This window comes from Candoia aspera, chromosome 13 (genome assembly GCF_035149785.1).
Source record: "Candoia aspera isolate rCanAsp1 chromosome 13, rCanAsp1.hap2, whole genome shotgun sequence".
Taxonomy (NCBI): Eukaryota; Metazoa; Chordata; class Lepidosauria; order Squamata; family Boidae; genus Candoia; species Candoia aspera.
The window spans coordinates 2,058,141-2,082,647 of record NC_086165.1 but is presented as its reverse complement, the minus strand read 5'-3'; the positions used below and the strand labels follow the sequence as shown (position 1 = coordinate 2,082,647).

Genomic DNA, 24,507 nt, shown 5'->3' with positions numbered 1-24,507 from the left:
GGAAGGTCTTCTTCTACGGCAGCACTTCGTAACCTTGGCGACTTGAAGATGGGTGGACTTCAACTCCCAGAATTCCCCAGTCAGCATGGCTGGCTGGGGAATTCTGAGAGTTGAAGTCCACCCATCTTCAAGTCGCCAAGTTTGAAAAACACTGTTCTATGGAGATTGGCTATCATGCTACAGAAATTACACATTTCCCTTGGGTTGATGGATTCTGTCTTTTGCCAGCTAGCATCTCTCTCCCCCTTCTTTCTGAGGGTGGAAAAAGAGAGGGCAAGGGTTACTCAACATTAAGAAGCTAAGATGATGCCAACGGGCAACGCCAACCCAATATCAATAAGGAGAGAAGTTGCTGAAACCGCAACAGAGCTTAACCTCTTAGATTTCAGAATTCACAAGGATGGTGACTGTAGCCATGAAATAAAGCTCTGTCTGCTGTTTGAGAGGAAGACCTGGGCACATCTAGAACAAGACACGAAGACCTTACATAGACAGCAAGGGACCTATGGTCAAGGCCAGAGCTTTCCCGCTTGTAGCATCTATCTGTGAAAGCTGGACCATCAGAAAGGCTGAATGAAGAACAGAAAGCATGCCTTGAACTGAAGGAGAAGCTTGTGAAGAAGAACAAATAGTGCTTGTTGAAGTAAGACCAGACAGCACTAATAATGCTTAAACATTTTGGGCCTACGATGCGAAGTCAGGAACCATTAAAGAAGACCCTGATGCTTGGAAAAATCAAGGATACTTGACACTGAGGCCAGGAGAAGGCAAGATGAGTAGGTATTCTCACTTCAGAAGCCGCTGAATGAGGAAACAGCCACAATGCCCCTCTTACCGAAAGGAGAATAAGATCCTAGTGGTTCTTGGAGATGTTGGCCTAACTTGGAGTGCTCTGCATGCAAGCAAGACGGACCCTTGAGTCAGGTTGCTGCTTGTGGGGATTAAAAGAGACCTGAAAACCCCGTGTTTTGTCTCTGGCCCCATCTAACCCGCTACCCTCAGAATACCTCAACAGAATTAAAAAAGGCAACACCTGACACAAGTGTCCCCAGGCTATCTTGGACGGGTTTCATCACTCTCTGCCCTTCATCGCTCACCTTTTCGTTTCCCAGTTAACCGGAAAAAAATAATAATAGAGAAACTCGCCCAGAGTCTCTCTTTTGGGGGAGATGGGCAGTAATTAAATTTGAATAATAAATAAATAAAATAAACTCTGGTTGTGCCTCCTTAGCACCGTCTAGAGCTTCTGAATGCAGGCAGGTGGCTCAGGGAACCACCTCCCAGGTCCCAGCCCACTTGTTCCTCAACCCTAATTCAAGCCCAGATCAGCCTTAATCTGGTTTGTGCAGTAAAGGGAAGGGACAGTTGGAGATGCAGCGAGGGGGCTTCCAAATCCCCATACTTCTCACGCTTTCAGGTGGGTGCCTTCCCCCGGTGGGAACACCATGACTCTGCTTCCTGCGAGTGCCAGCTGTAGAATGGAGCAGAAATCGTTGCTATGGGAATAGGTCCCTAGGCACACACAAAGCGCATACAAATGGGCTTTAATTCTGTTTTGGGGATACCTGCTCTCTCTCGGAAGCACATTTTTAAAGAGCTTATATATAAAGGTACTGTTAGGAAGCCTGTTAGGAAGCTATAGAACAGCCAACAGGCTGCTGAGTTTGAAGCAGGGTCCTGGGAATGTGGATCTTCCAACGGTCTGGCTTCGCTTGTTACTGTAATGCTGCAGGAAGCCAAAATGGTTTTGCTTCTTTCCAGACCAAATTCCCCATGGAAAAGTCAAGTAGTTTAGTCTTTACAAACCCACTGGGGTGCTTCTCACTGCGTTGTGTCTGGTGGAAGTCCACCATGTTGCAAGGCATCAAGCTGGAAGCCGCTGTAGAGGTAACAGTTATGAACAGTGAGCCACGGCTTAGATTTCTGTGCCCCAGCACAAAAGGTGATGAATGGTTCCCTTAATCAGGAATATATTTTATAGCCACTAGATGGCACTAAGCTACAATTAAAAATAGGCCTACCAGATTAGAGAACAATTCCAAAGCCATCGGGGAGCACCCTACGGATGGGCAAAGCTGCAGAAGACTCCTTGCGTTTGCCTATTCAACGTCACAAACATCTGGACTGGAAGCATCCCCTTTTAAAAGGTGCACAGGAACCCCGCCATCCTGTCCTGAGGAACTGGATATGGGCCTCCCCACCCAGTATACAGCAATCCCAAGTTGGGTTTTTCTCTTTCCTCAGTTTCCCCAAACTATCGCTCTCATTAGATGGTGCCTGACCCCAGTTCCTTTTCAGGATCCAAGAACAGGTCCCCTAGATTTGATCAAGAGCCCAAGGACCCTCCCAAGGGTTCCTACATGGGGAGTGGGGGAGTGAAGACGTGTGGGCGACGACCTCGTGCAAACGCCACAACTTACACCATCTCAATAGAAGGCATCAGGACACAAGGACATAATCGTGGCAATTGCACGAGGACTTCGCTTTGGAGCCATGATGGTTTCTCATGGGCACTGCTGGACCTTCCCAATGTGTTGCTGAGGCTCCCACCTGATTTATTCTTCCTTTCAGGTGTGTGAGTAAAACAAACATGATGACCAAACTTGGAATCTGCACCTGTTGTTCCTGATCAAGTCAGGATTGTAAGCCAAATGTTGGTTTCCAAATCTCCGGTCTGTTTAGGATCAAGGTTCAAAACACCACCAAAACCCATCTCTTCTTTGACTTATTCTACCCACTGGGAAGAAAGTGGGGAAGACACCAGCTCTGTCTATCATCTTGGTGCTCATTCCAATCAGGTGAAGGCAAGAATGCTGGCAAGGACACCTTCCAGCTTCTGTGGCAGACTAATGTGGCTGCCTCTCCAGAATCTGTCAACAGGGCAAGACAGAACCCCAAATTCTGCTTTGTTGCCCTTTTCTGTTTAGGAAAAAAATTACTTCCTCAGCCCAGTTTTCATCCCCGGGATCGACAGTAGGAGAAGACTCACAATTCCATTCTGTACGCTGAAACCCAGCTGGTATTTCAAATCCGGGCGCTTGATTAGGACAGTAGTGACCGGAGGGCAGCTGACAATGTTCAGTTTCACTTGCGTCTGATTCTTAAGACCCTGCAGAATATGCTCAACCTTAGCGATTTCTCATTAAGAAAAGCACGTTATGCAAGATAGGCATCTGCAGCTGGCTGCAAGAATGTCAGGAGCATTGCGATGTCACCATGCTAATGAGGCAAAGGATGTAACCTGCATCATTTGCAGAATAGCACAATATGCACAGCACGGATGCCCAGACCATGCACTTTCCAATGTCAAGGGGTCAGTGCACATGTGTGCTCCTACGTGAGTGCATTCGTTCCCCTCACTCTGCTGCAGTGTCTCTCAACCTTGGGAACTTTAAGATGGGTGGACTTCAACTCCCATGCTGGCTGGGGAGTTCTGGGAATTGAAACCTTCCCATCTTAAAGTTCCCAAGGTTGAGAGACACCGCTTTGCTGTATTGCACACCTCTCTGCAATATCACTGGAACATCTGAGCTTAGCACACTAATGCTAGATGCTCATGGAGAATGAATGCGGCTGCCATCAGCTGGAACGGTGTTTAATTATCTCCATTCAAGGCAGTGAATGCGACAGCTGGCTGAAGAAACTAGAAAAACTTAGGAAACCTTCTCCATGCACCGACAAGAAGCTTGAAGTCTAACTGAATAAACACTGTGAGAAGGAGCACATCTGGCGCAGGAGCCTGCCCACTCCATTCCTTTCCACCCCTCACCCCCCAATTTTCTCCCATCTCCCCACCCATGCACCACTCTCTGGTGGTAGCTGAATTTGCTCCATTCCCTTGGCCTGATCTGGGGGTTCCGTCCCCTTCCGGGGATCCCTCCGCCAGATATTCTTTCCATTTCTGTCCAACCAATGCCTGTCATCTTGTACTTTCAGCCAGAGAGACAAACAGCCCTTATAAGCTGCACTCACACAACATGCTCGCTGAGATGGGCGGCTATAGAAATCAAATCAAACAAACAAACAAACAAACAAATACATACTTAACCAACTCAGCTAAAGAATTGCATTTGCCCAACGTGCTGATCAGGACTAATTTAAATTATGGTTAGGCTTTCTCAACGTGTTGTGAGAACTCCAGCTAGGCACTTAGTTTGTGGTCCCATGTACAGTGCAGATCTGGTGAATGGGTTAAGACAGGTGAAGGAACAGAGCCAATCTGTAAATGTCACAGTAGAAGGAATTACTATTGAAAGCCAACTAGCATTATTCCATTCTCCCAGCTGACACAAATAAAGACAGATGGGTACCTTAATGATTCCTTGGCATGTGGCTAAAGGAAGACCCACTAAGCTAGTGCCATTAATGGACATAATCTGGTCTCCAATGCTGAGCTTTCCTGAACGGGCTGCTGGGCCGCCATTCATCATGTTAGCCAGGATCACGGTGGGCAAGATGGAACCCCAGCCAGATTCCACAACCACCACGCCAAGAATCTCCCCCTTGTGTTTGGCAATCTGCAGCTGTAAGACCAAAGAACAGAGAGAATGAGGGCCTGTGGACGGTCTGGAGAGACAGGAGACCCTAGAAATGGTTTCTTCTGCATGCATTTTCCCTAAAAGGGCCTGCTCTCGGCTTGTGGCACATAATCTCCAGAGAGCTGCTGCAGCATGTTGCAAAGCACCTCCCCTGCATGCAGAAGAAGTCCAGGTTCAACCCAGGTTCAAGCACGGCTATTTTCAAGGCCTGGCAGGAGGAGAAGACACGGTGTCTGGGTGATTCTAAGTGGACTTCCTTTGGCTGGCATAGGAAGGAGGGCTCTTTCCAGAAAACATTGCATTAAGGAAGGTGACTTCCATACTTCCCCTGCTTGGCAAACATTTCCTCCCCCAATTCATTCTCCTCCTCCATTTGAACCGCAACTCCTTCAAAGAAAACCTTGTTTATTATTGACTTTCTCCGATAATGCCGCAACCTGCCAACAATGGTCCAAAATGCATCAGTGAGCACACTGTACTTTCTCTCTCCCCCTGAAACTGAGCAGATTACAATTTATTTACACTTCCCCCAGTATTGATTTACAATCCAATTTCCACCTGGCTCGTAGATTTTGGCTTCCCTTCCAATCACTTTGGCTGCTTCTCACCTCTAAGTACACTGTTTATATACTGTACGGCCCAAGCTGTCAGGGATATAGAAATGCTCACGGTTAAGTTTATGAAGTTAATTTCAGAGGTAGAACTTTCTCCTTTAAAATGACTTTTCAAAGTATTAAACATCCTGGGCCCCCACAGCCTCCTTAAAACAGGTAAACATGCTCCCCACCCTTCCGTTTTCCAAAAGCCACAGCAGAAAACCAATCTGGTCACAGCCCATGCCAGCTCAGCTTCACTTTACTGCAGAGCACATGGGTGAACATTGAGTAGAAATTCCATTAAGCAAGCCCAGATGCCAGCTCCTTTCCTTTTCCTTTTCCTTTTTTCATGGCCTGTTCGCTCTTCATCTTGAGAAGCATGCTAAAAAATAAAGGAAAATCCAAAGCAACAGGCCAATGGGAAGTTTGCCCTCCTGTTCAATAGAAGCAGCAAAAATCAGAAAATACGACTGGAAAGGAACCATCAAGGGCCACATCTCAAGTACAGAAAAATGACCAGCTTCATCCATCAAAACAAAATAACCCTGGAAATAGAGCTGCCACACCTGAACTGCAGATATCTGGATGGTCACCAGGTGCCAGGACAGAGATACAGAAAATGTGTTGCTTCTTTCTAGTGGATAATCTGGATTTATGCCACTCGGATATGGTAGCCCTGATCAACATCTCAGCGGGCTTAACTTGACCCTTCTATCATGGAGGCTTAAAACCACATTTGCAAACTCCACCTGAGTTCTCAGCAGTGACCTCATGCGTAAGGAAAGGGAAAGGGGCTTCAAATGATGACTTCCCCACCCCGCTAAATAACCCAGTCAGAAAAAAGGAATCACCTCTTTGCAGTTTTCCGAGTTGGAAAAATGAATCAGATCATCATTATACATTTCCTGGGTGTTGATGATGTCGCTGTACTCTTTCTGACTGAGATCTTCTGGGTTAATGCCATTGGCCCGGAGGAATTCCTGATAGGCCACGCTGAAAGCTTGTCCAATTGACTGGGCTATCAGCTGGGCCTGCGAAAGAAGGAGGAGAAGGGAAGCGATCAGCATCTTTGGGGAACCAGAGCATCATTGTTGGCCATCTGGAGGGACTGACCCATGGGAACTGCTGGTAGCACCCCCAGAGAACATCATGTTTTTACTCTGGTGCAGAACTGGAAGTTGTTTGGATGAAGAAACTGGAAAAACAACTGAAATAAGCAAACAGTGCAAGACTGGGTTATAAGAGCTGAGGGGTTGTCACAATTATTCAGGGTTGCAAAGGGAAGTGGGGAAGACAAACAAACTCCACTTAATGAGCTTCAGTCACCTCTCTTAACCCAGTCACCTCCCTAGAGATAGTCTTCAGCTTTTGGTCCTTCACCACCAAAGCTACTTTGGAGAAGATGAATTTCCTCTCTCTGCGTTGAAGGTTTTGAAGGCTGTCCTTCAACAAATACTTCAGGGGTCCAGGAGACACAGGAGAAGCAAAAGAGGAACCACTTTCCCCCATCGTGCATAATTGGGTTTGGAAATGTGCTGTCTTTAGATGTGGCGGCAGCTGTAAGATCAGATGCATTTCTAAGGCCATTAGGCTAACCCTTGAAGGATCAGATTATCAGAGGCTATTAGCTCTGATGGCGCTCGCAATAACCTAATTGATTATACAATAAAATACAATATACAATTATACAATAAAAACTGTATTAATGTTATGTGATCTCTTCCTCCAGACTTCTACTCTAATCTGCTATCCTCTGGGGTGCTTTGGATTTCTGTTCCTATAACTGCCAAGTCATGTGCCATCCAGGGTGGAAATTATGGAACTTAGAATCCGATCCCCATGGAGAACATCGGTCCGACATCCAGAAGGCTTCTATCCTGGCTAGAATTTATGAGAATTGGAGTCCAGGATATTGAAAAAATAGCCGGTCAATAAATCTGGAGGGCTGGAGTTTATGGGGAATTGGAGTCTAAAACATCTAGAGAACTTTTGATTGGACCCTTTAGAGCTCCTTCTGATGCTCTTAATTCTTTCCCTTGACTCTATTCAGATTTTTAAAACTCCAGGCTCTGGGTCAGCGTTTTTCAACCTTGGCAACTTTAACATGTCTTAAAGTTGCCAAGGTTGAAAAACACTGCTCCCGGTGAATCAGTTGAATGTTTTGTCCCTCACAGAAGTAGGAAAGAAGGATAATTCATAGTTTTCAACAGCTGAGATCACCTCTGCCTTGGCAAATGCCTGGAGGCATAGGCTTCTTTCAAAGAAAGTGGGGTCCTCACTGTTCACAAGGATGCATGTCAGTAGAATTCCTGGGTGGTCATTTAAGATGGAAAAAAAATGGGCATTTCTGGGCCACTAGATGTCACTACAGCAGAGACAGTGAAAGTCTGTGTTGTGGTGGGGACATGACCCAGGCTTCTAATTAAAAATGGGATGTAATTAAATGCTAATTGAGGTCGTATAACATTAGTCCTCATTCTGGTCGCTATTCTGCAACCCAAGAACCCTTCCTTTCATTCTGATGGTTATTCTGCAATTGTACAACGTTATTTTGAATACTTGTAGCTATTCTGAAACTGTTCCTCAGCACCATAAAGTATTTGGCTGAGGACCTGCAGTAAAAAGCGATGTGCATGTAGGTGTAAGACAATTGCTCTGTTGGTTGAACACCTTTTTTATGCGAAGACAACCCCTAGCATCTCCAGTTTAAAAGATCAGATGGGAAGTGTACCATCTCCTCGGGAGAATCACTGAGTGTCAAGTCAACAGTAAAAAGTGAGATGGATATTTTGGGGGAAACGCCATAGCGGAGTTGCAGATTAAACACTTTGGTAAATAATAGCACCCTATCTGGGCAAACATACTCTAGGACCAGCCACTACATACATCCGTTAGTTTAAGTTACAACTGACTAAATTTTTAAATGATTCATTAAATGATTCATTATTAAATTAGAGCAAACTAAATTATTCTGTGTTCAAACACTTGAAGGCAAGAATAATTGTATACAGGCAGTTCTCGCTTAATGACCACAATTGGGACCGGAATTTTGGTTGCTAAGTGAAGTGGTCATTAAGCAAATCTGACCCGATTTTACGACCTTTTTGTGGTGGTCATTAAGTGAATCACTGAGGGCATTAAGCAAACCACATGGTTGTTAAGCAAACCACATGGTTCCCCACTGATTTTGCTTCCCAGAAGCTGGCCGGATAGGTCAAAAATGGCGATCGCGTGACCACAGGACACTGTGACGGTCATAAATGCGAACCGGTTGCCAAGTGCCCAAATCATGATCATGTGACCGTGGGGATGCTGCGATGGTTGTAAGTGTGAGGACCGGTTGTCAGTTGGTTTTTTCAGCACCGTTGTAACTCCAAACCATCCCTAAATGAATGGTTGTTAAGCGAGGACTACCTGTATAGGAGGAAGAAGTGGGGGCAATTCTAAAAGAAAACAGGAAGTTAGGGTTATGAGAATGGAAGCCCCATGACAGAAAGCTTTCCTTCCTTTGGAAAGCTTCACTAAGCAAAAACTTCAGTCAGGAACCGCTGCAAAATTCCACAGGACTCGAAATGCAGTTTACTCACATCCTCGGATTCAAAGACGTGGCATATCATTTTGTACTGTTTCTTTCCTTCCTGCACTCCAGGGGTTGTCTCAATGCAATCCTGGGATGCTGATCGAGGCATCCGACGCCGGGCCATCAGAACCACGATGTTGCCGATATCAGCAATATACGAGATGGTGCGCAGCGCATGGTCCATCATGGTTTCCTAGAACAAGGGACCAAACAGAGCAAACAGCAGGTCCCCTGCCTGTCCCTCAAGGCCATTCCCTCCGCCCACTACATCTAGACTTTATAAGACATTGCTTTGGCACAGAAATGAAAAAATGATCTCTGTGGACTACAGACCACAAAGCAGTGTCATTCACCAAGAGATGAGGACAGCAGATTAAACACTCATCTGCTGAAATACCTCCTTGCCTGCCCACCCTGATCATCCATATATGAGGCTGCCAAAGGAAAGGCCAGGGTTCGTTGGCGGAGAAAAAAAAATCACCAGTCAAGTTTTAGACAGAGGTGTGATTAAGTTTGTTTAGCCTACAGTCATGTTCCATGCCACTGCTGCTACAAAAACGTTGCACAAGCCAGACATGGCATCACATCCATCCATCTTTGGATTTAATCCCACTCTGCCTTCACAGGCTAGACCTCCTGAATAGAGCTGGGCAGCAGTTTGTGCCCTGCTCAGCTGAACTTGTTAAGCACCCCACCTGAAGATAGCTAACATGAGCAAACCGGGTTCAGGCCCCGCATTTCATATCATGGGTAGGCCTGGCTGACTGCCATTTTTCCTCTCCTACTGCCAGTGCAAAATGAGTTTGCCGACCAAGTAGGTAGTCCTCGACTTACGACCACAATTGGGACCCATCGCTAAGCTAGGTGATTGTTAAGTGAGTCACACCCGATTTTACAACTTTTTCAGCCATGGTTGTTAAGTGAATCCAGCTTCCCCCACCGATTTTGCTTGTCGGAAGCCGGCTGGGAAGGTCGCAAATGGTGATCATGCGACCCCGGGACACTGCAACTGTTGTAAATACATGCCAGTTGCCAAGCGCCCCAGTTTTGATCACGTGACTGCGGGGAATCTGCAATGGTTGTAGGTGCAGCTGTAAGTCACTTTTTCCAGCTCCCTCGTAACTTCAAACAGTCGCTAAACGAATGGCCATAAGTTGAGGACTATCTGTTCTGACTTTGACTGTAATGCTCCTTGGAATTCAACTCTTTACTGGTATTTCAGGTGGCATCCTAGGAGAATTGCCAGTCACTCCAACTGGATAAAAAGAAGGACATTCAGGCTGCACCTTTTGGTGAGGACGTAGTGAAATCATGACAGACTGAATTTATATTCTTGCGTTGTTTGACTTCTCTTCTTCAGCTCTACCGGGGAGAGTGCTGTAAGCATCAAAGTCAACAAAGGTCTGCAGACAGCAATTCCTGATTTGCCATGACAGGAAGCAAATTAATTTGTTCAGAACCCTCTCAGCTTCTTGAGTCTTGCTTTTGGCTACGGCTGTTTGTACACAAGGGGGGCCTCTGGCATTTCTTCCCTCGCAGTGGCTTTCAATATTTACATGCAGCAGTGAGATGCAACTATGAAATTCATTTGCTACATCAGCTAGCTTGCCCCATTACTGTTTGCCGTTTTATTAAATACCAAGGATAAAGCCAAGGCTGCAGGGCAGCCACGGGGAGACCTTTTCATAATGACTGGAGCAGCTGCCTGGCTGGAAAAATCTACAACCAGAAAGCAGAGTGAGAGCTTGCACATAGAGTCACTTTAACAAGCCTGGGCGTACAGGTTGTCCTTGTTTAGTGACTGCCTCATTTAGTGACCACAGTTATGACCCCGATGAAAAAGTCCCTTTGCAACCAATCCTCGCATTTATGACCTTTGCAGGTCTGTATAGCGAAAGAAAGCTGAAATCGGACCATAAGCCTACTCGTGGTTTCACTTAGTGACTGCTTCACTTAACAACCACGTGTCCTGTCCCAATTGTGGTTGCTAAACGAGGATGATCTGTATACATTCATGTTAAAAAAGACAAGAACAGAGATTTAAAAAGTGTCATTCTGGCTTGTGGGATTGTGACTGAGAAAGAAATGTAAAATACGTGGAAGAGAGCTAAAAATGTCAGTGGCGGGGCATCCACCTCATGGCTACAGCACATCATAGTGCTTTGGAATGCAAGTTCAAGAACCTTTCCAAAATAAAATGCAGGGAACCTTTACCTTGTGAAAGGCTATCTTCTTAGGACAAAGATCAGCACATTTTCCATCCTTTCCCCACCTGATTTCAGCTCTTGGAATTCTCAAGAGAAGAGTGTGCTGGTTGGGGAATTTGGCAGGTGAAGGTCCAAACCTCTGACGTCAGAGCAGGCAGCCGTCTCAAAGCCACCCTGCCTTTTGGCAAAGCCACAGCTAATACTGGGCATGGGGATGGTCCCCTCTATCTTCTCTTGCCTCCACTTTTCTGGTCCAACCAGTGGGATGGCAGAAGAAAGACAGTTGGCTCTTCTAGACATCAGAATGGGTCCCTTGTAGAAACTTGGGGACACTAGACTGTGGGCAAACAAAATTATTTTATGGTCCTGTGACTAATGCCACAACGTTGGGGCTATGTGCTTACCTGGGTGTCTGCATTGAGAACTTTAATTCTCTGTGTGGAGATGAACAGGTCCACCTCTGTCAAAGCATGTGCATCCCCCTCAGAAGTCTAAAGCACAGAGAGAGCAAATTCACTCAGAGAAGCTTCCTGAAATGGACGGTTCCTCACAGAGTTACTTCAGATATGATGGGATGTACGACAGGCACACTGAGCAAGTTACTGCAGCACAGAACAGCTGTTTGGAATGGTTAATTTTCAGAACAACATGCAAAGCTTTAGCTGTAAAGATTAACTTTCTCTGGACTGTGTTTGCCTGGTGGATCTGCAGCGGTTTTGTGTCTTGCCTTTACCGACGATGGGAAATGAGGCAAGAGAGATTCTAATCTGAGGTTTTGGTTCTGCAGGAATCATTTCCAGCAGGAATGATTGTCTTGATCTGCTGCGGCTGGAACAACAATTCTTTTCACAGATCAAGAGGTGATTTCTGGGTCATATGAAGGGGACTCTAATCCGCAAAAGTTTATGGCAATGACCAAACATGGAAAGAACCTTGTCACCTAAACTTTGGTTCCTTTTTCAGACCACCAATGGGCAGATTTGGGGCTTGTTGGATCTACTCTGATTTCCCCCCCTCTTTATTAAGAACCCAGAGCTGACCTACGATGTATAAAATGGGAGTTTAGGATTAAGGGTCAAGCTCCATCTGGACACCAGCATTTTGTTCTCAGTAGTTGCAATGTCCTGGCCACTTCACTCAAAAATCCATCCTTGGTCCCCTTTCTCTCAAGCTCCCATCCACCTAATCTTCTGTACCAAGATGTGTAGATCTTAAGAAAAGAAAAGGTGCGTGGCAGACTGAGTAGACAGCATCGTTTAGCCATCCTGGAAATAAATAATGAATGCTCCTCTGAGCCATTTCTCCCGTTGAGGGAATCATGGAAACCAACTTTTGCAAAAGAAAAATATTAATGTTTATCAAAGCATAGCAAAAATTAAAAGGAAAAAAAAAACGCACCAGTAGCATGGAGGGAAGACTTGGAGAGAAACGGAAGGTTCTCCAATTAAATCAACTGGTCTCTGTCACTCCAACCAGATATATATATATATTTTAATAACATTAGTACAAACATAGGCACAAAGATTAATGTTACAGCTTCATGAAGTTCCACATGGAGAAGCACAACAGGATGCACAAGGACAATTAAACAGGGGAGGGAAAAAAGCCAAAAGCAATCCAAAATGTAAAACAGACATTAGAATTCAAGAAAAACAGTCTACACACCGCTTTTTTCTTGATTTTAGCTGCCTTTTGCATCCTCTTGGGGAGAACGAGAAGCATAAAAAATAAATCAATCAATACATAAATCAAAGGGAAACAGACAAATGCATAAAAAAGAGGGGGAGGAAAAGAGAGGAAGAACCATCTTAGGAAGTTAGCAAAATCTTTTGGAAATCCCTCCTTTCCGGGGGTCCCAAAAAAGTTAAGTGAGAATTTGATAGAAGGGTATCCCGGGTGAAAGGAAGCATCAGGAACCAAGTGAGCATTTCAGAGGGAGGCAGAACTCATTTCCCTTTTGTCCCCTCCGCAAACGTCAGCTGACCTTTTAATTTCCCTAGAAGTTCCTTGCTTTGTCTTGATAAACCAGAATTGCAGGCTTTCTAGGAGATTAAATATGGCAGTCACCAGTGAGACTAGACCAAGCTGAGCCCAAAAAGCCTCGGTGATATTTACAGAGACCATCTTTTGGGGAATATGCTATTATTATGGTTGGTCACACAGTCAGCCAGATGTTTAGACTGGATTTTGCATTTTTGTCCACCTATCGAGTTCTTCCCAAGGACCTGGGATAGGCAGATGTTGTTTAATAATATTTATTATTATTATTATTATTATTATTATTATTATTATTATTATTATTATTATTTGAAATTTATTGGCCGTCCAACTCCAGTGATGCTCAGTGGTAGAATTCAAGGGTCCTATGGCAGAAAATGGCCAAGTGCAATCCAACCAACAAAGACATGGGGGCCACCACGAACAGCAACCATGTTCAGTGTCTTCTCCATCAGTCCAGAAAACCTAGCAGAATGTATTATATTTCATGTTTATTTATTTATTCATTATTCAAATTTCTATTAGATTTAAGTTTATTATTTTAATATCTTGGGTGGTTATTTTGTAATTTTATATGTCGATGTTTTTAAAAGGATGATTTTATTGTAAACTGCCCAGAGTCCCCCCCTTTGGGGGGAAGGGCGGTAATAGACATTTGAATAACAAAGACATACATAAATAAACACATTCATGTTGCTATGATGTCTTGCGTTTCTCCAATCCCATCACTGAGAGTCAATTGCACTGAGGACAGGGAGGAGGAGAGTATCACAGCCCCACAACTCGAGTTCGTTAGGGAGTGCCAAGAAGGGAAGAGGATCAAGACGGTCCTCCGTACATTTTTGATGGACATCTTATATTGAGCATCAGGTCACGCTTCCATGACCATCAATGTGAGACTGGTTGGCTACAGGCAGGGAAGTTCGATAAACACTGTGAGTTCCCCCACGTAATTAGGATCAATGTACCCAGTTAGACTTAGGAAGTATAAGGGCAGTGTTATGTTCCTTACACAGGTTGGTAGGAAAATCTATAGCTGTCTTCCCCAGCCTGATGCCCTTCAGACAGGTTAGGTCGAAATGAGGTTGAAAAGGTTGATCTAAAGTTCTGCATGCAGGTGTACACACTTACTGCACAAAGTAGAAGTGTTACACTGGGAGAACCAATTCTTTATGCTGCGTGTGTGTGCAGGCGCACATGCTCTGTATATGATATAAAATATGATATTATATCATGTATATGATATAAATATAAGAAGAGCTGCGTTACAAACCTGGGTCACTGAACCTAGCCGTGACGCTGACCTCAAGCCACTTGGAAAGCCCCTGTGCCTACTGATGTTCTGCAGCAAGGGGGGAGTGGCAGTCGGCCAAGAGGAGCCAAGTGAGTCTTGGAGGTTCAGTGATCATCAAAGATTGTTGGCCCTTCCCGCTGACTGCAAAGAGCCCTACCTTGACACGGCTCACTGCTTCTTGGGCTTGCATCATCCGAATGTTTTTGGAAGGGTTGCGCTCCGAGAGCAACTGGGTAGAGCCCAAGTAATTGGCTGCAAAGATGATACCGTCAATGAGGTCCTCGGGCTCGCAAGGTCCTGGAACTAAAGGCAGGCAGCAGGCAATTATATTCAGTCCCTCAGAAGCAGCCAAAAAGGAGTAACGAGCTACAGTCCTATGTCCTCTTTTCTTAACAGACATTCTGTACCTGTGAATGTCTACAAATGACAAAGACTACAGCCAAAGAGCTGTAGCAAATATTTCAAAAGAGCGCTTGGTCTGTTTGACTAAGGGTCAGAGAGCACGAAAGCAAATAGGCAGGCTGGAAATATGAAGGTGCTGCAAGAGACTCGGAGCTAATCTAAGAAGCTGAAACTACTGAATTCCAATTTATCACCCTCCAAAAACTCCTGGAAATGGAAAGCCATTTGTTTTTACTAACATTTAATTATTTAACATGTTAGCCCAACGTAGCTGGCAAAACAGAGCCAAGCAGAGCCCGTAATCAAGACTATAAGGCAACCAGCATAATACACTTCGAAATGGAATGTAATAGTTATTGGATATTGGTTCTGGTCCATTTAGGAGGTGAAATTAGGAGTGATAGTGGAACCTTTATTTTTATTCCAAGGGGAGGATATTATGTGATTTTCCAGCTCTAGGCCAATGTGTTCCCTCCCCTCTATTGTTCTGGATAATAGGTACAACATCACTAATTTCTCTTGGTTTTACTAAAACAAATTAAATATCAATTTAAAAACATAGCACAAATTAATTGTCCAATGATTTTAATTAGCCTTATTAGAATTTTGTTTATGCGTGTTTGCATTGCTACCACAGGTAAACGTGTGGCTGTAAGACCCCAAGGCTGATTACGTAAAGGTCCTTGAGATTTCCCCCTTCAGCAATGGAACAATAGATACGTTTGCCGCAGTGGGAGCCAAAGGCTGTTCTCGTCAGGGAAGGAGAGGAAGGATAAAATCACCGAGAGATGTATGTGGCAAATCAAGAGACAGGTTCCAGCCGGCTCTTCTAACAAGCTCATGACCATACATATTTTCCCCCTTTCTTAAAGTCACAATACGCTCGGGGGTTGTTCCTATGCTAGATGCATGTTCTAGCCTTCCCCTAGGAAAAAGAACTGTGCAGGGAATTCCCCAGTTGGTTAGCTGGGTATTGTTCCTGTTAATTTAAGCATGCCGGTGTTAGAGGAGAGAAGAGGAACAGTGTTCATGTCAATTTACTGGGGTTTGCTGGTTTCCCAAAAGACATTCACAGGAGGGTGTCAGCTGAGGCTGATGATTTCTGAAGCAGCAGGCTTGGGCAGCTCAGAGGCCGACGAAACTCTGAAGACAATAACCAGGAGGCACTGCCAGGAATCATACCGACGTACAGCAGAGAAAAGAAGTGCCAGACCAAGCTATGGTTCATCCTATTCAAGCAGATCAGTCGCTAGGGTAGTTGGCAGGCCTCATCCAGAGCCTGAGACCACCTTATTTGTTGGTTGGTTGCATTTATAGATGTCAAATCCTAGGGCGCATGACAGCATACAGGAGCAGTAAAGAAGCTCTAAGTCATAGTTTTGCTCACTTAAGAATATTTCTAGGCCACCTTCTTGCTAAGGGAGAGTAGAAGACCTAAACAAAGGAACAGATCTTGGCCTGGGGCCAAACTGATATCTAAATAGGTGCTAAACGAAGCTGTTTGGGAAAGGTACAGTTCACAGTCAAGATGGCGCCACTTAGAAGTTCTTGTCCTCTAAAGCCATCTGCTCCCTTTTCATCTGGTGGAGGCAATCAAAGATCTCTGAAGATCTCAACTAGTGGTATAGACAAAGAGAAGCGAGCCTTCCCAAAGGACCTTGAAAGTCAAAAATACTGTTCCTCCACACCAGTGTTTCTCAACCTTGGCAACTTTAAGATGGGTGGACATCAACTCTCAGAATTCCCCAGCCAGCAAGGCTGGCTGGGGAATTCTGGGAGTTGACGTCCACCCATCTTAAAGTTGCCAAGGTTGAAAAACACTACCCCAAACCCTGGGACCAATGAAGATGCAGAAGCAAAAGCACAAGATGTTTGCCAACTATTCGGGTGGGCCATGGCTTCTGGTTCTAGCCCTCCTGGATTCCAGTTGGTTGGCAGACCTGACCCCTTCCTGCACACCATGGAAGACCTAGGGGAAAAGGTCCTAGGATGCACTTACTGATGCTGGCCAAGCTGCATTCCAGCATCAGTGGAGACCTTTGTCTGAAGGCCTCCACCAGAATGGAAACAGGTTGCTCTTGCAAGGGCTTCTAAGGGCTTCTAAGGGGTGGTATCTGGGCTGTGAAATATACCTTTCAGCAAACAAACCAGGTTACACCCTGTGTTGCATTGTACAGGGGAAGTGATAGCAGTGGGCGAACCATCTTTCAGCCAATGTTGCCACCCTCCACGTTTCTACCCAGGAATAAGCCGGTCTGACTCACTAAAGCTTCCTTGGGAGCTGGCCCAGCCCAGGCAGCTTTCTCCCCAATTCTGCCCATTTATCTTCTTGGGGGAAAAAGTGAGAGATTTTCCCTCAGCCAACTTTAATGATAGATATAAATTCTCCATGGTATCAGCCTTGCAAGAGGACAAATCAGACAGCGGTGAAGTGAAACGCGTGCCCCCCACAGCCAACAAGATTCCCAGCAAAGATCAATCACAGAGATAAATTTAAATTTCATTAGGCCACGTGCCTGCGCCAGTTATTAAAGTAATATTTAAGCACCCTGGTTGCAGAGGGATACTGTAACCATGTATGTAGATCTGATCCCCCTTGCAGGGGGAGACTTCTGAAAAAGCCAGTTTGTTTAATCTATAGCTACATCAAGCACAACAGGTAGTCCTCGCTTAACGACCGTTCATTTAACGATGGTCCGAAGTTACAACAACCTTGGGAAAAGTGCTTTATGACCAGTACTCACACTTATGACCATCACAAAATGTTGCACCACCCCTGCAGTCACATGATTGCAATTCGGGCGCTTGGCAGCCGGCTCGTGTTTACGACCAGTTGCAGTGTCCTGCAGTCAGGTGATCTCAATTTGCAGCCTTTTTTGCCAATTTCTGGCAAAAAACATCTATTGGGGAAGCTGGATTCACTTAGCAACCGTTGTAAAAATAGTCATAAAATTGGGTCTGGTCACGTGATGACTCATTTAATGACCGCACCACTTAACCACCAGTTTTCCGGTCCCTCTTGTGGCCATTAAGTGAGGACTACCTGTAGTTTCTAGGAAGGGAAGGGAACTCTTCCAGTTACAAAAGCATTGTTCTTAAGAACTTGCTAAGTTCCAATAGAAGAGAAAATCTGTAGCTCAGGGGTGAACTGTGGAGACCTTGGTGCTCTCTGAGCTTGGTCAGTTTCTTGCAGACATTTCATGACCCAACTAGGTAACATCATCAGTACTCACACAGTATGTGGGTTTGAAAGAAATTCCTCCTTATATTTTTAGAGGTATAAACATTATAAGCAGAAGGGTACTTACCATCCACAAAGCTCGGGAAAGATGGTACCTTCTTTGTCTGTGCGGGGATAAAAATAAGGAGCTATTTATGACTTTGAATTTTAATGTCATGCCAGACAAAGCACCTGTTATGAAAAGTACTTGGATAGCTTCTACTTTTTCAAGATGTTTAACTGCTATATAACTACAATATAATGTGTTTTAGGAGACGGGCACAGTAAAGAAAACCGGTCCTTCAGATGTATTAAAGTAAAGTTCCTGCCGAGAGGGAACTTTCCTAGCTGTGGTCCCACCCATGTGGCAGAGGCCAAATGCCTTCAAGGGAATCAAAGCCCTCCTGCCTTTGCAAAGACATCCAGATGGCACTGGGTGCACAGCTCCTCCTACAGATCTTGCAACTGTATTGATACAAGCACTGTAATGGAATGACCTTGGGAGACGGGGGGAAGAGACGCTCCCCGGGGAACGGTCAGATAAGAGAGGGCTTAGCCCACAGCTGCGTGACGGGAGGAGAAAGAGGCTCAGGAGGGACCCTCCCTAAGTTATCGGGCTGTAAAAAGAGACGGCGGGAGATCTGTACTTTCAGACTTGCAAGATCCTGTCAACGCAGCCTTACAATGAAGTAGAATTAGTTCCTCTGCTCATGTTTCCTGTCTGATCCTGGAAGGCTGACAAGCACTGATCTCGACCAGCATTGCTTTTCCTGGATCTTCCCAGCTCAGCTCGAAACACTTCTGAGAAGTTTTTCTGGAGATAAAAGCCATTCCATAGAAAGCCCCAGAGCCCCTTCAGGTGCCGCGAGGGTTTATATTATCAATATTATTATGTTCTTGATGTAACTGGTCAGGACTCGTTTGGGCTACGTTCATGCCTATCAGCATCTATGTGATTTTAAAATGGTCTTTCAAAATGTTTATTACGTTACTGTACATTTTGATCAATTTAGCTCCCACTGGCCTCTGGGTGGTAAGTTCTATATCCATCCACACACACACGCAAATACGGTATAGTCAGACCAACAATATTTTGCTGCTTTGGAACAAGAGCAACGCAACAGAGAGGAGATAAAAACGAAGCCTACTTAGATTTCAGTACTTGCCTCTGGCATATTATTGTTGTCTATCGGCCCGTTGAGATCCGAACGCTGCTGCTTCCTGGGCTGTTCTAAGCCATTGCATACCTACAAAGCGGAGTGAGGAGAGACACCATACCAATCAATAACGTAGGGGGAAGACGATCAATACTAACATCGTTTATCACTGCCCCTTGTCCATGAGTTTTATTGCTCTTCCTGTGGAAATAAGAACTGATTTATCCATTGACTGGTTGGGCAGCACAAGACAGATGCAGGCTTCTTCCAAGACCTTGTATAGATTGGCCATTTCCACTAGTCCTGGATTTCATTTCCCCCCTGGATTTGCAGCATGGATGCTGGGCGGGTTCACAGGGTTGCACAGCCCACAATCTCTTTAGGAAGGTGCAGATCAGGTCTATGTCCCCCAGTCTCGAAGAGGGACACGTGGTGGAGTTAGGTTTGCCTGCTAAGACACACGGTCTATGGAAGTCCTTCCCACCAGAATTGCACAACTCTGTGTAAGGTGAGGAGCTGTTTCACATAACCACTCCTGTTGTGTAAAGGAGGGTTTTCAGCCATGGTTGTGCGAATAAGTGTAGCGGTGCCACAGAACAATTGGCATCTTTGATGGGCTACAGATAACAACGGGGCACTGACCCCTGGCAGGCCTTAAGTGGGACCCAATCGCTGCTTGCTCTGTCCAGGGTCCTGAAGTCTCCCTGGCCTCCTTTCTTTGAAGACTTCAGAGCCACCCAGCACAAAACGGATGGAGCAGATGCTACCAGTGAGACTTGATTTCCACGCCATTTCCTGAGAATGATTCTCAAGTAGCAGCATGCTTACCCAAGATGGGGAGGGGGTAAATTTATGCAGAGCATCTAGCTCTTAAAAGGATTCTACATTAATTTAAAGCAATGTCAGAGCAGAATTGCGCCCTTCCACCATAGCAGAAGGCCGGACTACTGACACACTTTCTCTGCTTCCATGATAATGTTTATCCTTTACACTCTTGCTAGTAGAAATCTAAGCACTTTGCTCTGGGGTAAGTGCAGCATGTACCAGCATGCACAGAAAACTCTCACTGCAACAGAGCTCATGTGTAGAAGAAGACTATAACGCTGCCTGATAACAGCAAATTATTTCAAGAGCAGTCAGCATTAGATCAAAATACAGGGTGACTATAAAAGGAGGAAATGATTTACAAGATGGAATGACAGCAGATATATTGGTCTTGGGGTGCAAAACAGCAGAGTAATAGTTCCTCCCCTTCTTTAATAGCCACGTCAGACGTGGTTGTATTTCACCTGGGGCTGCAAAAAGTGCATTTATAGACCAAGCTGAGAAACTGGATTAGACTGATTTCTATAAGAGGCTGTTTCCCCTAACTGTAATTTTACAGCAACCTGCAGACACTCTGATCACAATGTCCAGGACTTCCCCGCCCCTCTTGAGACTCAACAGATGACTTTGGTCAGTCATTAAGTGGGTTCAACTTAGTGTGTCGCATAAACCCAGCCATTTATGGTTTACTCAACACACTGTGGTTAAGCAAATCATGACTTAACCTAATAGGTGAACCAAGCCACCGATCTGCACAGTCTTCCTCAAAACATGGAAGGGAGACAGAGAAAGAACAAATACATCACACAATCTGCTGCCAAAATGACATTCTCACAATTGATTAATTAATTAATTAATGCAGATATAACTCAAGGTGACGAACGTATTTAATTTTCCATTCAACACATGGGAAACTCACATGCCTCATAATTGTTATAAAACTAAGCCTGCTTAATATGCACGATTTCAGACAGACTTCTTCCCCCTCTGCTTTTAAAAATAGGGCATTTTTCCCTGCCCCCCACCCCGCTTTCTCCTTTGCATATGAAATGCCACCAAATGATTCTTTGCTATTCCAACAAACCAAAATGCAATCAAGCTGTAAAAACCCCTGGGACAAGGAAGCCCACTGCTCTATTTGAAAACTGGGAAGTAAGTTTAATTTTCTGAATGCCCCTTCTGGCTCCCTTGTTCAATTAATGTCTTTGCTGAGATGTTTCAGAAATGACGAGGCTTCCTTTTTCTGGGTACAGGGAGGGCAAAAAGTCTATCCATAGCAAGGTGGTCTATAGATAAAAAGAAGAAAATGATAATAATTGCTGGTATTTTCTCTCCAGATAGCACACTGTGAATCCAGCAATGTATGTATGAGATTACTAGGGAATAAGTGGGGGGGGGGGGAAAGGCAGGGGAAAAATGCAGAAGTGTGCATTTGTGCAGAGTAATTGATTTGGCTGAAGTCAGAGCCTGAAGGGAGAGAATCGTTGTGCCAAGCTGACAAGAGCAGAGGAGCAAGGGAAGAAGCGAATGTAAGCAAGCAAGCTTGGAATATTAGACAGACACTGGCAGAAACAGAGGAGGAATCAAGCAAAAAGCTTCAAAGAAGTCCTTACTCTGGAATAGTGTTTCTCAGCCTTGGCAACTTTAAGATGGGTGGACTTCAACTCCCAGAATTCCCCAGCCAGCCATGCTGGCTGGGGAATTCTGGGAGTTGAAGTTCATCCATCTTAAAGTTGCCAAGGTTGAGAAAGACTGCTCTAGAAGGCCACACACCTTGGTTCGCTCCAGCTTCACTACAGGAAAGGCAAGCAAGCATTTACCAGACCTGGGCTAAATCTCTAGGCAACCATTAGGGGGCAGCAAAGATTTTCCATGCCTCTTTGCTGCCCTCTCATGGTGATGAGATTTTTTGCAGCCCAGATCTGAGAGCCTTAGAAGTACTCTGCAGGCTACTGAAATCAAGGACTGGAGCAGAAAGGCAGGCAAGACAGTTTCCTGGCAGGCCCTGACCCCAAGTGGAGATTGACAGCAAGAAGATTACAGCAGCAAATCAGCACATTGTTAATACAAGGTAATGGAAATTAATGATGTGCATGCATCAGAACTAGACAGCCCATGTAGCGTAGGGTGAAGATGTGGGACTAAAAGTGGACAAATCCAGGTTCAAGTCCCCCATTAGCCATGAAAGCGCCTGGGGGACTTTGGGCCAGTCCTTCTTTTTCAGCCCAACCCACCTCATAAGGTGGTTGCTTAGGAAAATAAGGGGAGGACGCACTATGTACATGCCTGGAGCTCAGGAACCAAAGTGGGATATGAGTCCAACAAATAAATAAAATCTATTGCACGTTAGTCAAGAAGAGGAGGAAAAAGCGGAGCACATTTCTTCATCCTCCCCAGCTCTGTTTCTAGAGGGGATGTCTATAGGAACTCAAGGAGGCTGATGGAAGGGTCATACAGCTACTCCATCATTTTACCATCCTTGAAGTTCACCCTAGAAAGATACTCAACATTTTGGGGAATGAACTCTTTTACTGCAGATGAAGTTATAGGAAGTCAGCACAGAAGGCTGCATGATTTCCCCAACCCAGAAGTCAACACACCTTCCCCCCTCTTTTTATTCCTTCTTGCAGCCTATGAATTCTTCTGCTTCCCAGGAATTCATGATGAGTCACTGTGATGTATAGAGTGGAAATTTTGCCTCTGCTGAGCAGAGCTTCAGGTGAAGACAAAAGCCATCAAAATGCAATTACAGCTTTAATAATCATTAGGAAAATTCAGCCTGGCTTCCCATGGATAAATAAAATGAGGATTTGAGTGCAGAGATTTTACACACCCCAGCTCAGCTCGGTTTTAGCCTGAAACATCAGGCACCTTACTCGGGAGTAGGTGCTATTGAACTCAGGGCAATTCACTTCGAAATGCATATTATAAAACTGCCGTACTAATAAACTGCCTACTGCATAATCTTACATCTCTACAGACAAAAGTTGACGGCAAAATTCTGAGCATCTTGTTCTTAGGGGAAGAGGGAAGCAGCCTCCATCTTTCTGAAAGGTTCACCACTGTTAAAGCATAGACTAACCTCACCTCTCCTTCTCTTTCTGTTTTCCAAAAGAAGGCAGATCGACACCAATGGAGGGCATTAGATCGCATGAACCCATTGGCAAAGGAGGAGAGTCCTCAACTCACCTGTTCCTGTGGCCAGGTCTGCCTGTCCTCGGGGGTCTTTGACTTGGTTTTGAAGCCTCTCTGGACGTCTCCAAGTTGCTTGGAGGCTGGGGGGATGTTCAAGGACTTGGGCCTCCCTGGATGCCGACCAGCTGCGTGGCCAGGGTCCCCCCTGTGGCATGTCTCTGCATAGTCATTTGGCACATTTTCAGTCCCACCGTGCTCTGGGCTCATTTCCAGTGCACTGTTGATGCTACTCAAACTCATGCTCATCTTGATCTCCGCAACAATCTGATCAATGTCTTCCTCCTGCTCTTCCAAATCCCCCTCTTCTTTCCTACTGTGGTAAGGGGACATCCGACGGGAATTCCCATTGGCTTCCGGGGAGTAGTAACTCCCTTCACTCTGATGGCAATACTGGATGGTCTCCTCCTGGTCCTGGATTTCTAAACACGCCACCTCCCCTTCCAGCATCTGAACGCAGCCTTCGTGGTAGCCCACTGCTTCAGCTGCATTATCCTGGTGCTGTATTTTGGCCTCCACCCACTCGCCTTCCTCGATGGCTTCCTGGCACTCATCCGTCTGTACAAGATGCTCCTCTGGGGGGACGTATTCTTCCCCATTGCAGTCCATTCCTTCCAGGTAACTGTCATCCTCAGGACAGTATCGAATATAATAGGTAATGCCTTCCTCTTCTTCTGGAAGTCCCTCATCATAATCCTCCTCCTCCGAAGTGTTGTTGACATAATCCGAACTGGAGTCCCCATCTCCACTGTTATCAATACGCTCGGGGTCTGCTGGGGGAAGGCCACCTTGGCCAGCTGCTGAAACCGCGGCCACCTCCTTCTCCACGTAGTCCTCTTCCTCCGCCGAAGGACTTTCAGCGTGTTCAGCTGCTCGGCCACGAGGGGAAGGAGGACAGCCTCTTGTCCGATGATCCAACATGGCAGCCGTGGTGCTTTGGCATTTCCTGCTGGCCATGGCTGACAACTCAAATGACAGTCATTTCTTTGCACTGGCTGCAGGAAAGAGTGGAAGGAAAATGAGAACTATACAGAAGTTTGGCAAAAACAAGAGCAACAGGAATAGTAACGATGCTACCAGACAGGGCTAAAATGAAGGTTTTCCATTTCCATTTCCAGACAGGGTGGTGGGCGATGGTGTGGTGGAGTGGAGTCATAACAAGGTGTCATGAACTATTCCAACCAGAACAACCCACGACAATGTCACCCATTTGTAAAATGACCCATCTCTGCTATGCTGACCGGTTACGAAGGGGTCCAAGCAGTAATGAGAAGACAGATCATATGTTGAAATGGCCCAGCCCAGAAATAAATAAATAAATAACCCCCCCACCCCGGCATCTGGGGGCCTTTGAACAGGGCGGGGAATCTCTGGCCGCTGAGGCCTTGAGTGAAGTTTCTAACCTCCCCAGAGCCCTCATTTAGATGCTTACGAGGGTTCATCAATGCAGTAAGTTAAAACAGTGAAGACGCTTCCATACAAAACAGCCTGCCCTCAT

General features: G+C 45.4%; 1 protein-coding gene across 1 annotated transcript in view; it reads right to left on the bottom strand.

Moving 5' to 3' along the window:
- Window positions 1-24,507, bottom strand: part of APBA2 (amyloid beta precursor protein binding family A member 2) — a 64,102-nt gene that overhangs the window by 3,280 nt on the left and 36,315 nt on the right. The window contains exons 2-11 of the mRNA XM_063314028.1: window positions 23,007-24,004; window positions 19,002-19,082; window positions 17,924-17,960; window positions 14,371-14,516; window positions 12,587-12,622; window positions 11,326-11,412; window positions 8,722-8,907; window positions 5,986-6,165; window positions 4,311-4,523; window positions 2,990-3,109 (exon numbers count right to left, since the gene is read on the bottom strand). Of these exons, the coding sequence (XP_063170098.1) occupies window positions 2,990-3,109; window positions 4,311-4,523; window positions 5,986-6,165; window positions 8,722-8,907; window positions 11,326-11,412; window positions 12,587-12,622; window positions 14,371-14,516; window positions 17,924-17,960; window positions 19,002-19,082; window positions 23,007-23,966 (2,046 nt within the window). The 5' untranslated portion in view covers window positions 23,967-24,004. The remainder of the gene's footprint in view (window positions 1-2,989; window positions 3,110-4,310; window positions 4,524-5,985; window positions 6,166-8,721; window positions 8,908-11,325; window positions 11,413-12,586; window positions 12,623-14,370; window positions 14,517-17,923; window positions 17,961-19,001; window positions 19,083-23,006; window positions 24,005-24,507) is intronic.